This window comes from Fundulus heteroclitus, unplaced genomic scaffold, assembly GCF_011125445.2.
Source record: "Fundulus heteroclitus isolate FHET01 unplaced genomic scaffold, MU-UCD_Fhet_4.1 scaffold_184, whole genome shotgun sequence".
Lineage (NCBI taxonomy): Eukaryota > Metazoa > Chordata > Actinopteri > Cyprinodontiformes > Fundulidae > Fundulus > Fundulus heteroclitus.
In genome coordinates, this window is record NW_023396596.1 from 26,649 (window position 1) to 40,908 (window position 14,260).

General features: G+C 41.0%; 1 protein-coding gene across 2 annotated transcripts; it reads right to left on the bottom strand.

The window, feature by feature from the left end:
* Window positions 1-1,593: 1,593 nt before the first annotated feature.
* LOC105937671 (replication protein A 32 kDa subunit) lies at window positions 1,594-12,640 on the bottom strand. 2 transcript variants are annotated; one of them, XM_021324790.2, is made up of 10 exons: window positions 12,432-12,620; window positions 12,309-12,361; window positions 12,107-12,208; window positions 10,837-10,950; window positions 10,678-10,749; window positions 10,481-10,588; window positions 10,192-10,299; window positions 7,913-8,010; window positions 2,444-4,282; window positions 1,594-2,203 (listed from the first exon to the last, which is right to left on the bottom strand). In XM_021324790.2, exons 1-9 carry the CDS (start codon window positions 12,442-12,444, stop codon window positions 4,207-4,209), a joined length of 744 nt encoding a protein of 247 aa, XP_021180465.2. In that variant the 5' UTR covers window positions 12,445-12,620; the 3' UTR covers window positions 1,594-2,203; window positions 2,444-4,206. The 2 variants fall into 2 exon arrangements, with proteins under 2 accessions (XP_021180465.2, XP_021180466.2); XM_021324791.2 differs by lacking the exons at window positions 1,594-2,203; window positions 2,444-4,282; window positions 7,913-8,010 and adding an exon at window positions 9,679-10,106 and having other exon boundaries at window positions 12,432-12,640.
* Between the last annotated feature and the right edge of the window lie 1,620 nt (window positions 12,641-14,260).

Below are 14,260 nucleotides of genomic sequence, written 5' to 3' on the forward strand. Positions count from 1 at the left end.
CCTAATCAACTATTCTTAAAAAAAACTTGAAAATACTAATAAGACTTGCAAAACATGACTCGGCTTTCTTCAGTTAATATTAAAAAAAAATTACGTATTGTGTTATATGTCAGGCAGGTTAGCTTTTGAGGGTGTATTTGAATGGTTGCTTGTCCATGGCAAAAACGTCTATGGTAAAGCAGAGTACAGCTGCCACTTCTGTGGTTGACAGCACAGTTATTATACGATTTAGACTCAAAAGATACTCCGGCAAGATGTCAACAGCCTCCCATCTAGAGAAACCTCTGATATCCTCAAAAGAAAGAAAATTAGAGACATAAATACATTAAAACAAATACAAATATAAAAACAAGCATTTCTTTTTACCTTAGCTGAAGCAATTTTCTTGGGCTGCCGGAGGAGTCAGATTCTGTAAATCCACCACTGTTATAAGACTGGATAATAAATATTTGTATCAAAGAGAAAGGCCCACATGCCATAGGAGGAAAAAAAACAGAAATAACGTGCTCAGTCTAAATGAACCAAATTGTGACATCAGGTTTTCAGATCTGTTGGTGTGCATGAATGACGTATGCAGGTGTAGATGTTGAGCAATGCAACCAAGCCAACCAACACTAACCCTGCCAATAACAGAGGCCTATGGGTGGAGCTAGGACCGAACCTAACCTGGAAATATGATTTCACAACAAGACAAACTGCATCCCCAGATTTTCCAAACAACATAATGCTGCTATTTTAAAAAATGATGCCTGCTCCAAACAGGCACAATGAACAAACATTACCTGGGATGAAGTACTGCTTGGTCCACTAAAGGACCTGTCAACAGTAAGCACTTCTCTGACTGGACCAGCAGTGTGAGTGTGACACAGGGCTTGCATCAAAGCTGATTTCCTAAAATGTACCAGAGAGACGTTACTTATATCCTTGGATAGTAAAGAACCTTTTCCTCTGTATTGACGATTTGCATTTATGTGTTTGGTCCCTGATGCTAAGACATTTTTTGATAAAAGTTTCAAATGTTCTTTTTCACCACTGTACCCAATTCAAATGTTCATCGTCATCTCCAGTGAGGATATGAGTGACGTCACCAATGACATAAGAACCGTTCTCCTCCGGAACCTCTGCTCGCATCTCTGACAAAACAACTCCCAATTCGCTGTCCTGCTGGGGACCTAATGGGTCTCCTCTGTCTGACTGAGCTAGAAGACACTCCACAGCGATGCGCTATTGTATTTTAAATAAGAAATTTGCTGAACACAAAAATGCATTTATAGCAAAGTTGTTAGGAAAAGGTCCAATACCAGTAGGATTGCCAGAGGAAGAAAACTCTGGCAACAGTGCTTGACCCAATACTGTTGATCAGGGTGTTGTTGGACACCAGACGAACGTCGTAGGGTTTGGTGTGTGATCTTCAACTCATTTCTAAAGCTTCTTTAACTCCTCACGTTCCATCTGGACCTGCGGACACCAAGCATACTTCTGAGAGTGCATGGCGTTGCTTCTCAATCCTCAATGACGTTTGAAGACATTACAAAGAGTTGCTGCATTTATGAAATCGTCACACTAACTCTTCTTTCTCTGCATTTTCTTTATAGAAATAATGCTTCAATTGATATTTTCACATGTACAATTAACATTCTGACAAATGACATCAAAGGTACCAATTACTGGGGATAAAGGTGCAGTGATGTTGATGAAAGCTTTGAACTGAAGACAACCCTCTGCCAATCTAAAGGTTCAGTTCCTTCTCTCGCTTTTGTGTTGAGCCAATTCTGGTGCACAGTTCAACACCGGGCGAGTCTTGGATGCATGGGAGGTGCTTCTGTTGCACTTGCCACACATGGGTCATGCTCTCAGGGTTAATCAGACGTAAACCTGAGGTGTCAGTCAGTTCCCATATGGACTTCCTGGATGAGGTTCTGGGCTTCTTCTTTTTGAAAGCTCACTGGAAGTAATGCTAGCGAAAACTTGTACGTCTGTGGGACGATGACCAGCATCCCTTTTATTCAGCTCTGATCTCTTGGCTTCTTTAAGGCATCTTATTTAATCTTGATCCCATTCATACATGCGGGAGGACAAATTAGAGCAGAAAGTGCCATACAGAGGATGATGCTCTGTGGTGAGACCAGTTGTGAATTGTCTCAAAAAGAAAAATGTCCATTTGCTCTTTGGTCCTCCACGGTCCAAACCACTCAAGGTATTCCTGTTTAATAAAAAAAAAAAAAAAAAAAAAAAAAAAGAACTCAAATCAATACATTCTATAGTGTTTATCTTTTCTTATGACTCTGGGCAAATGTATTAAGGCTGTGACATAAAATATATAAATGTATACTGTTGTGAACTAGAGAAACTAAAAATTAAAAGGATCTAAAAGTGTTTTGTTTTTTTGGACATTTAAGAAATATGACATTTTAGTGCTAAGAAACAAAATCAAATGAAACACCTGATATTCTCTCTAAACATAGATGATTTCTGGCTCTGGTTCCCCAGTCATGTGAAAATGCAGGACGATGCCTTGGCACAGGTCCTCTGACCCTGCTCCTTCACCTGTGTGACAGTCCAGAACTTGGCCTATGGTGACATTTGTCATCCATGTAGCCGTCTCTGCTATTCCACCAGCAAGTTTTTGATGATCTGTTTAGTTTTAAGAAAAGGAACAGCAGCAAAAAACATGAAATTATAAATAATCAGATTGCGAAAACCCTTTGAAACCTTAAACTATGCCACTTTGGTAGAGTTAAGCTTTAACATCCTGGATAATGTTGAGATGATGACACCCTTCACTTTATACAAGGGACAGAGTATTTTCTTAGCACACACTGTCATAAGACACTGTAAAAGAGGAACGGGCTATAAGGATGGAGGTTTCTGAAGATACTTTTCCTTTTGTGAGGCTCACAGTCAGACATTTAATGTTCCTTATGACCTTATTGGCAGATTAGAAAAAGATGGTGTTGAAAACAGGAAGATTCAGGAACAGGAATAATTCATCTTGGAATTCAAAAGCTGTGGGCTTGAATCCAGCTTCCTCCTGGCAGATGTCTAGTGCCTTGCCCCTGGGGAGCATCTTGCTGACCGATGCACTAAAGACATTCCTGACATAACATTCTGTAAAGCACTATTCCAAGCTAGGTTTTTTTTATTTTATTTTATTTTTTTCAACATTTATTTCTGCTTTGAATAAACATTTTACATTCTGGGATCATTTCACATATCAATCTAGTATCAGACAGAATCCCTCATCTTTATGCATAAACCAAAAGTAATGTAAATCAAACATGATCATTAATCTGCCAGTACTCCCACTCTGCCTCAGCAGGAAGTGAAGCTGCTCTCGCTTCAAAACGTGGTTCATTTGTGGAGGAACAATGTGAGGATGCATTTACTGTTGAACAGTTCTCATCTCATGTCCTGTTCATACACAGGTCAAGGGTCAGTGTCATCGACTGTAGCTGACATTGGATTATTTCTTTACAGTTCAACTGAATTTCATTAGTCACACATTACAGAACCGCTAAACGTTAATGTTTGTGGGTTCAAAATGTTTTCATTTTAAATGTAGAAGCACAGGAGTGAAAGAAACAAAAACAAAATTTACCTGAATGATCTTTAGAATGAGAATAGCAGACATTTGTTGTTTCTTCTCAGGGGTTGTGTTAACTTAACCGACCGCTCCAGAGGAGCAAACTTTTGATTTTTAAGGGCTGCTCATGAGGCTTCTGACAAGTTAATCAATCCATCTGAGTAACAGCACCTGGCTGCTACTGAGCCTATTCGTTCCAGTGGAAGATGGCAAAATTTTAAACCTGGAGAACCAACAATCCTGACATATGGACCAAAGATGCAAAAAGTAAAGAAAGTAAAGTTTTATATATCGTTTGTTGTGAAGATTAGACTTTTTTTTCCACTCCATACTGGAACCAAAAATCATATGGAATTAAACATTATACAGGGATGAGAAGTTCAAGTGTGCCTGGTACAAATGCATTTGTCATTTAAATCCAAAGCAAACAGACCAATCACAGTGCAGGGAACCCACAAGATTAGATACATAATACAACTAAAGGTTCAATCATGGCTACTCTAGCAGCCATTTGCAAGAAAAGGATAGTAATATGATTTATCTTTCACAAACTAAAAATTACATGCTTTGTTCTGCCTGTGGTCCATGACCAGTTTTCCTTCATTTTCCATAGGGAGCCGATGTTATGCTGCCTTGAAATGATGCTCATCAATGGTGGAAAAGATGTGACCTTCATTTATGAGAAAAGCCAAGGAGGACCTGAATGAGAAACAAGAGCAGTATCAATTGTAGTTGGCTAAAGTCCATCATTAGCATAATCTGATTAGGACACATGGCTGTAGATCATTTCAGTGACTAGAAGACCGAGAGTCAATGGTGGACAAGAGGTGTTTGGCTGATCCACCACCCAAAAACACTGTACGAGTTTTTGCCCTTTTTGGGCTGATTCTTCAGTCGTGCGAGAATGTTTTGGATCAGGCAGTTTCAGCTGCATTGTGCGTCCTTCATTATGTAGTATACAGGGGGTAACGAGGGGCAATTAGCCTCTCATGACCACCTCCTGATTAGAAATCAGACGGTCGGATGAAAATCAAACCCTCAAGAGTGATCGTGAGCTCCTCCTCCTCGGAGAGAAGCACGACAGTACGTGAGACATGGAGTCAAACTACAGAGGAGCAACTCGTAGAATTACCAAGGCAGTGCATTTCGTTCTAGTGAGCCTCATATTTAACAGTGAGCATTGACGCTTCCATCTTTTTCTTCTTCTACTGTTTACATTGGGCTTCCGGAGAGACAAGTCCGAGTAGCGCCATCTCCCTACGACATGTGGTTTTTAGACATACAGTGTGAGCAGTCAGATCACATCAGAGCGTCGGGCCTTACAGTGGAAGAACAGATATGGTGAGTAGTGAACTTTTAAACCCTGCGGTTTCGTTGTACAGTTTGAGCTGTATCTGAGAACAACGATTTAAAATATTGTACAGTGTATGCCTGGCTTAAACCGTGGAGGAAATGAGCACATCAATTTCTATAACAATCATACAAATATTAATATGCAGATAAACTTTATTATCCCCATAGAGGGAAATTAGTTTCAGCGATATTGAGGATGAATAATGGGAAAAATATTGAATAATCATGAAGAAAAATTGACAAAGAATATACAAAAAAGTGGAGATAATGTATTTTTGTATTGCATGATAATGTCAGCAGCCGAAATTGTCATCTAGAAGGTCGCTTGCCATCTCGTTTTTGATTGTTGAATGCGATGCTTCATTTTCCAGGCTGGTGCATAAAAGCACCAAAACGTGCAGAAAAAAAAGGCGTTGTGATCCAGGAACCACTTTAAAGCTAGGGTCAGTGATTTTTCCAGAAGTTTCCCCAAATCCCTATTTGAACAACTGCGTGTGGCAAGACTGTCTTACCTTGGTTTTCCGCTCTTCAGGGGGATAGCGTGGGGGAAAAAAAGAAAAAAAAAAAATCTCCCGAACCCACTCTGGTCTTTTTTCTTTCTACTGAGGCCTTCCTCTTCTCATAACATAGCTCTCAACTCTCACGCATTGACCGTGTGACACACGCATTTCACTAACTTCACACGCTCACACGCAACACATGACATTTCACACGCAAACATGGCATTTCTCACGTATAAAAATCACAAAGCCCATCTGGGCTGCTGACGACAAAACTCCGCCTTCTGCTGAGACGTTTCGGCTTCTTTCACAGCTTGTGGCCATCAGTAATTCCTGCTGCAGTTCATGTTAACAGAGCAGCAGAAGAGTGATCAGAGTTATGAATAATTTTAGTCTTAACAGTGGTGAAAGTGAGCCGGTAAGGTCCTGTACCGCGTACACAGGAGGAGGGGAGGGGGCGGGGGGAGAGCTGCTGCCAGATGACCGGTTCATTCAGAACCAGTCATGGCTGCACGCTGATCATAAAACAGTTCTGCTAACCAGATGCAGTTTAAAACGCCACTTGGTCAGTTTATAAGTTTCGTTTTTATTAATTCTGCATTTTTTAACTACATGCACTGTATTTCTGTGCCTCGGCGCTTGCTCCTCTCCCTCCCCTCCTTTCCCTCGGAGCAGGTGCTTTCTGGGCGTCAGTGCGCCCAGAAAGCACTGACGAGAGCAATAGAGATTTGTCTGGTCAGCGCGGCGACTGACTGAGAAACCTGTCGCTGTGAAAGGCGATGAGAATGTTATAAACTGTAACAGTCTAGAAGTGCATTGAGCTGAAAAGAGGGACACATCAGCAGCAGGATCGTGCGTAAAGACGCAGCGGGAACCTCTGTGTGCTTCAGTGTTGCTGCTGAGGGGATCATAAAGGCTTGATGAAACTCAGCCTGATTCACCAATCAGGTTATAGATTCACAATGATAAACAACCCATAGATGAATGTGTAACAGTATAATAATTCGGTCAATAATTAAAATCTACTTAATTTTATTCAGTATTATTTGAACAATTGTGTATTATTTATGTTTTAATCCATTAACTGAACAATAAAGTATGAATACGTCTCTTTCTCTTTTTAACACAAGTAATACATGTCTACTTCATTGTCTGGTGGGATAAAAATGAGATGGAGTTGACTCCACCGGCTCTTCCAGGGTCCGGTTAGCCCCGCCCCCAAACAAGCCCCGCCCCCAAATTAGCATAATCTCACTCCTAACTTTTGATAAAAGTTGAGAGGTCTGCATAAACATGAACGCGGTTCGCTTCTTGTGGCTCTCACCCAAGTCTACAGTGAGAGCGGCGGAGCTACACTGAATGGCTACTCACCAAGCTAACCGCTAACCTAGCTGCTAAGCTAAATAGATACATAAACAGAGCTCTCAACTCTCATGCATTGACCGTGAGAGACACGCATTTCACTGACTTCACACGCAACACATGGCATTTCTCATGCATAAAAATAACAAAGCCCATCTGGCCTGCGGATGATCCGTTCACAGAACTGTCCATCCAGAGCTCAGTCTAAACCCGCCTTCTACAGAGCCATTTCAGCTTCTTTCACAGCTTGTGGCCATCAGTAATTCCTGCTGCAGTTCGTGTTAATAGAGGAGCAGGAAAAGCGATCAGAGTTATAAATAATTTTGGTCTTAACCAGTGCCGCAAGTAATCCGGGACTGCGTACGCAGGAGGCAAGGGGGGGGAGAGCGGCTGCCAGATAAAGGCTTCTTTCAGTGACAGGTTCTAACCGCATGAGATCACAACCTTAATTTTTATACAGTATTAGTTAGTGTAGCTTCTAACAGACAAAAAGCAGTTCACGCTATGGTGGAGTGAGCCTGAACTTACCATGACGTACTAAAATGTGGTGCGTCGGACATGTCCATGGCACATAATGTGGTCTTTGCTTGGCCCACCTCTCTCACAAGAGAGGAAGTCTTACATAACTAGTTATCAGGTCCAGGAAGTGGTTCAAATACCTAAGACGTTGTCACAAAGGAACTTGACCAGAGCTTTGATAAAATTTGCCTGCATACGTCTGAAAAGTTATATTTCTTAATGGTTACGCATGGCTTTTTCCTTTGTCATTTACATGCTGGCAGAGTAAAAACTCTTGCAGCATCAAACTCTGCTCTGGTGTCTGAGTTTTTACTAAGAGTTTGAGTTGTGGCTTGTTCTGCTCAGACTGAAATGTTTAATGTTTTTAATCAAGCCAAAGCTACTTTCTTAGTATCTGATAGCAAGGAAGCTTTCTCATTGTTAACCACTTTATCGCTTCTGCTGTAGATTTTAGTCATTTCTAAACTTGCACAACTTATTACCTGACATTTGCATTATTGTCAAGGAATAACATTGGTGGAACAACAAAATAAAAAAAATAAATAAATAAACAATATTTTTGTAAAAAGGATGAGGCATTAATGCAGGCAAGTACCTGATGTCTCGCACATTAATGTAGTCCAATTTTGTTCCCAGGTCATGGAAACTGATTCCTTCATCATGGACAGAAAACATCTTGATTACATGCAACACCTTGGAGAGACAAAAACATTTTTTAATCTAAAAAAAAAAACAAACGTGCATCTAAATGCAAGTTTTCAGCATGTAAAATAGCCACTGATGCCCAGCATCAATAAAGTAATGTCCAGCCCCAAGGATCATTAGCCAAAATTGAAAAGCATGGCTGTTTTAATGTCAACCTCAGTTAAATGCACAAATAACAACCTGGGTGGAAGCACTGGCAGCCCAGTTACTAACCACACATCCCGACCCTGGGTCAGTCCATCTGCTGCAAGTTGAAAGGTCAACTCTGCTGTAAAAATACCCACCTTCCAATTATCAGGGTTACAGATCTGGACATAAAGCAGGTAAAACACATACTGAAAACAATGTTTTACTAAGATATAATTCCAATGCATCTCTGGTAGAAGCAACTTTGGAATAATATCTAGGAGAGCATTGTATTATCTTTGACTCAAAATCATGTTTTTCTTAAGCCACAAGGGGGCAATATTAACATAGTTAAGCTGATGGCAGACTAAGGAAGGTGCACAGAAGGGCAAGCATGGCAGACCATGAGGACCCGGACGTTTTCCCTGGCATAGTCTGCCATAGTCTAATTGTAGTTGGACTATAGTCAAAGAAGAAGAAATCTCTCTCATTGCTGTTGAAAAAGCAAGTCATTAATTCTTTCTAAAAGCCCGTCAAACGTTGTGAAAAACTTTCCAAATTTTTACAAACTGCCCATAAACCCGATCTGGCAACACTGACTACACAAAGGCTTTTTTTCTAGATTTTATTGAGATAATCATTTTCTCAGCACTGTAGGAGTGGTCACGGAGCCGCTGTTCAGCCTGAAGGCCAGTGGAGGCCGGCCCATAGGGGGCGCTCGAGCGCTGCCCTCCCTAGATGTGGAGGGGAAAAGTCAAAATATATATAGATTTTAAAAGTATTATTTATTATTATTTAAAAGTATTATTAATGTCAGTTACTTAATAGTATGTGGCTACATGTAATAAGAATTATTAAAACACCTCTACTAATTGACTATCAATTGACTCTCATAACCAACAGAACGTATCATTCCTCTTCTTCTACACTTGTGGGGCTATGACTCAAGGAGCCCCACAAGTGTAGCGAAATAACCAATCGTATACTGTTGCTAGGGAAGATTTATAAATATTTGGCCAATCAGCATCGCCAAAATGAATGGGTTTGGGGCTCCTGGAGTCATAGCCCTAGCTGCACAGTGATAGGTGCACTTAGTTTATTTTTGGAATCTAAACAATGCCTACGACTTGTTGTGCTCCCGGTTGCACACAGAGGCATTCCAAATCATCAGATGTACGTTTCTTTCGTTTACCGAAGGACGAAGAAAGAAATGGATAATTTCAATGAAAAGGATGCAAGCAGACACTCCCAATCGACTGTGGGAGCCATCATACCATGACAGAATTTGCTGTCTACACTTCATCTCCGGTAAATACAACTTAATTTTGCACTAGTCATTGTTCTACTTAAATCATTATATAAATAAAAAAATTAGGATATATATTTAAGTCAAGACGTAAACGTTCGTTTCGTAATAATATACGTACATGTACAATGTATGCAAACCCTCTGGCATGAGTCTGTGAAAAGGATTAATAAAACAAAAACCACCAAAATAATCCTTTGTGAACAATGTTTTTTTTTATTAATTAAATGCTTATTGTGGAACTGTAGTAATTCCCATAGAGAGCTGATTGGTTCATGAAACACTTGCAAAGAAGTGGAAGGATACAGTGAATAAATAAGGCAGTTCAAATCTGTCAGCATTTAGAAAGCATTGCTGCTGCCATGTACAAATCAATATCCACTGGTTTAAACTTAAGTCATGGTCTATAAACAGGTTTCTCTATTATTTAAGTATTGCACAGAGTGGAAAAGTTTTACTGTATTAAAACATTGAAAGCAACAGTTAACTATTTCAACACCGTTGAACGTTCACAATCGTGTACCACATTGTGTGGGTCTTTCACATAAGATTCCAATTAAACACATTTATGTTTGAGGTTTTAACGTGACAAGATGTGGAAAAGTTCAAGGGGTATGAATACTTTTGCAAGCCACTGGAACTCATTAATGTCCTATTAAAATGAAAAGGAGTAAATCAGGCTTTGTATAATCACGAACAACTTTTGGAGCAGAAAATTGCCCTTTGAAGCCACTGACCTGGCCCTGGACTGTAGACAAACCATTTGGTAAAAAGCCTCGAGGATGCATCCCACTGCTCCCTTCAGGCTGCGGCACCACAGTGGCATTCATGTTCACATCAAAGACCTGAAGCAAACAATAGCTCTGAACACAAACATTGTACACTACAAAAAAAAAAAACAGTTACCGTCAAGCCTCCACTGTGTTACTGGTGCTACTTTAGAAAACCATTTTCTGTCTCTGCACTCAGTATAGCAGTCAGTTATGAAGACAGGATCCCTAAGAGTAGGAATCCATTACTGTATACCTTTCTGAAAAGCTGCATATGAGCTTGTACCACTTCCAACATGTGGGAGCTGATCTCATTCGGGTCCTTTACACGTCGGATAGTCATTGCCAGTAATGACCTTTGCCCCTGTTGAATAAGGAGACAAGGCAGTGGGACATTTATTTCCCCAGTGCGTACCCACCCTCACACCCTGGTTTTCTGGAACATTTGCTTACACTGCAGCTGCGCAGACTTCCAATCACTTTCACGTACGTTCCTGGAGAAGTGATGATCATCGGTGGGTAATCCTGCAAAGGTAGTTTAGAAACGATCATTGACTATATCCGTGCCATGCCCACCTAACTTCTCTGAAAGTGTTCATTAATACCACTGGCCTCCGTGTTAACCCACAGCTTCACATTCAGGGGTGGACCAGTCATGTCATCCACAGAGTACTGCACATTGGTCACAAATGGAGCAAATCCTCGGATGATCCCAACAATAGAAACCTAAAATGGGAGACATTTCAAAAGGATGGAGCATAAGCGTTATCAAAATGAGCTAAATTAAAACAAATATTGTGAGTGAAGCATGGCGGTGGTGGGGCTGGGCAATGGTCTGCTGCCACTCCTGACTGGTGGGTGTGTTCTTGTACTTGCAGCTGAGCGAGAACGCTTTTGATGTGAAGGGAGGACCTTTTGTCTGAAGCAATCTCCCAAGGTTATTGCTTCAGATGGCACCCTCATTATGATGACATTGTCTCGGAGAAGATGAATGGAAGACAAGGTCCTCACTATGTACTTTAAACAAGGATGTCCGTGTGCAGCCGCACACACACTCAAAGGAATAAAAAAAATGTATGGCAGTCAATGGAAGGTCCATACAATGATGTACACACACACTTGTGTGTTTGTGTGGGAGGGGGGGGTTCAGTAGGGGGTCTGGAGGGGTGGAATGGTGGGCCTTCAAGTCATTGGGGGAGCACCTTGTAGTCGCAATCTATGGCCCAGTCATGCACCTCAATTTTAATACATGGGGCCTCATACACTCTGACCACAGCTTTAGACATGCACTCTGCAATTATAGCAACATCTCACATTAGCACAGACATATATGCAGACACCTTGGGGGAGAGCAGCTTAGCTGATATGGCCCTCTTTCATTACTGCCCCAGTACCTCTGCTGGTTCTGCAGTGACTGGAGGTCTGGGGATAGCCTGTGGCTCCCTGCTACGAAACAATAGTGCACATCCAGACAAACTTGCTCATAAAGGACGCTAAATCCTGTCAGCAGTACCTGTCTGAAGCTGACAGTATGTACGATGTTTTCAAGGCAACCCTGGTGTGAAAGCAGACCAATTTAACTTGGCAAAGTTATGTTTGACCAGCTTTACATATCAAGGCGAGTCAAGTATTTTTAACTCATTTATGTAAATAAATAAATAAATAAATAAATAAATAAATAAATAAATCAATAAAACCGGTGGAGACCCTGCAGGTATAGCAGAGCCCAATGTAGCTATTCTAAAAAGAGTCAGCCATTAGCAGCAGTGTAAACACAAATCCATGTATGAACACATAAAAAAAATACATTTCATGCATGTCCTTAATCATACAACAATATCTACTCAAATCTTGACGATGGAAAAAAAATAATATGACTGACCTGGTTGAGCTCACAGTCGCAGATTGTGAAGCAGCCATTGGTGAGTTGATCAGCAGCCAGCAGCTGAGATACGGTGCAGGGAAAAATCTCAAGGTGTGCCTTCTGTGGCAAGGACAGTGAGGGGACAGAGTATTATGAACTGAGAAAATAAAGCATTTATTGGAAGCTAAGGGTATTTGTACTTGATCCAGCAGACAGGTACCTTTGATGGTGCAGCTTTGCAGCTCGAGGTCCCAATACTGGACTGACTGCAGTCTGCCAGACCAACAAGAGTGTAAATTTGTGTGAGGGGCCTTCAACAGAAGGTTAGAGAAGCACCACTCACCTTGATTCCACATGGCCAACGTCAAAGATGATCATTAGGATCAGCTAAACTGCCATCTGCAGGCTTTCATCAGCAATAAACAGAAGAGCTCACTGAGTTCAAACGGCACTTTCTTCATCAGCTGAGCCGAGTTACAGCAATCACCTGAGTCCACTGAACATCCCTCCTTGTTGCACCACAATTCAGTCATTTTAACTCTTTTCTGTAATTTATTGATCTCGTTTTGGATTTTAAACTTCATTTAATCTCTTCAAAGTAGCAGAGAAGGCCTGGCTGAGAAGCAGAGAAAAGTGTCTGACTAAACAGACGATAAGATCTGACAGTGCCTGTTATCCAACATGAGGGGAGGAAGGCGGAGCACTGACCCAGCAGTCAGAGTCCTGGAATACCAGAGTGGAAAAAACAGCCAACTCAAAAACAAAAAGCCAGTATGGGACCAGTTAAGGGGATGCCCAGTGGTACCACTGAGCTCTATTATACACTGGAGTGCTAATCCCCGGCTGTTAGAACGAGTCACTTTGAAGCCACCAGCCGCAATATTGGTACTCCCTATTTTCCTCCAGTAACTAGGGAATATGTGCGCTACAGCATCGAATAACAAGGATTTTCTCACGTTCAAGAGAGTTAAAACTTTAAAAATGTCAAATGCCATATACTTTTATGTTATGTACTAAAACTATAAAGTACTGAGAAAGTCATGTGCTGAAATATTTTGCATTTTATTTATACATATATATATATATACAAAAACATATATTTACATATATGTATACATATATATACATATATACATATACACATACTTATATATACACATATATACATTTAATATGAATAATATGTAAAATACTTCAGCACCTAATTTCCCTGTAGTTAATAGTGGTAGTGAAACGTTTTCCCACAGCCAGAAAACTGCTTGTTGTTGCAACCAAATCTTATGGGATTCTGTGAGAGTAGGGAGTAGCAAGATGGCGGCCGGTGACTTCAGTTTTATCGGCAAAATCAGCACTCCAGTGTATAATATAGCTCAGTGAGTGGTGCTCCTTGGAGCAAGGTGGTGCATGAGAGGGTTCTCTTCTGGTACTCCGGCTTCCTCCCACAGTCCCAAAAACTCTCTTTAAGTTGCCATTAGGTGCGAGTGTGTACATGGTTGTTTGTCCTGTGCTGCTCTGTAATGGACTGGCAACCTGTCCAGGGTGTACCCCACCTCTCGCCCAATGACCCCAACTCACCTCCCTGCTACCCTGCATGAAAAAGCGGGTGAAGACAATGGATGGATGGTGACCAGTGAAAAAAAACACCTAATTTATCACACTGACTCTTAATCATTTCAGTTTGTTGAAAATACTTCTTCCTATAACAACATCAACTGCAACATCAGGGCAAAGTTCACATAGAAATAAATGCTTCCTTGGAATCAGGTCTACACACACCAAACTCCACTGTGAGATCAATAAAGTCTATCTTATCTTATCTTATCTTATCTTGTCTTATCTTATCTTATCTTATCTTAAACAAAGTGTTGCTCATGGGTGTTGGTAGTCTTCAGCAGAACTGAACATGCAGGTTCCTTTAAGGACTTTAGCAGGAGCTCTGCATCAGCTCGCACCAGAGAGCAGGCTAACTGATGTTAACGTCACAAGCTGCTCCCTACAGTGCCCTTTCTGCATTAATGATTTAATCACTGAAGGAACATGTTCTCAGAGATCGCTCAGTGCTCTGTGTGCAGCTGATTTACTGATATACTAAGTGTCATTAGTCAACTGTAACTGTTTCTTACTGCAGTTGTCACCAGGTTTATTATGTTTGGCCAGCATGCAGCATGTTGC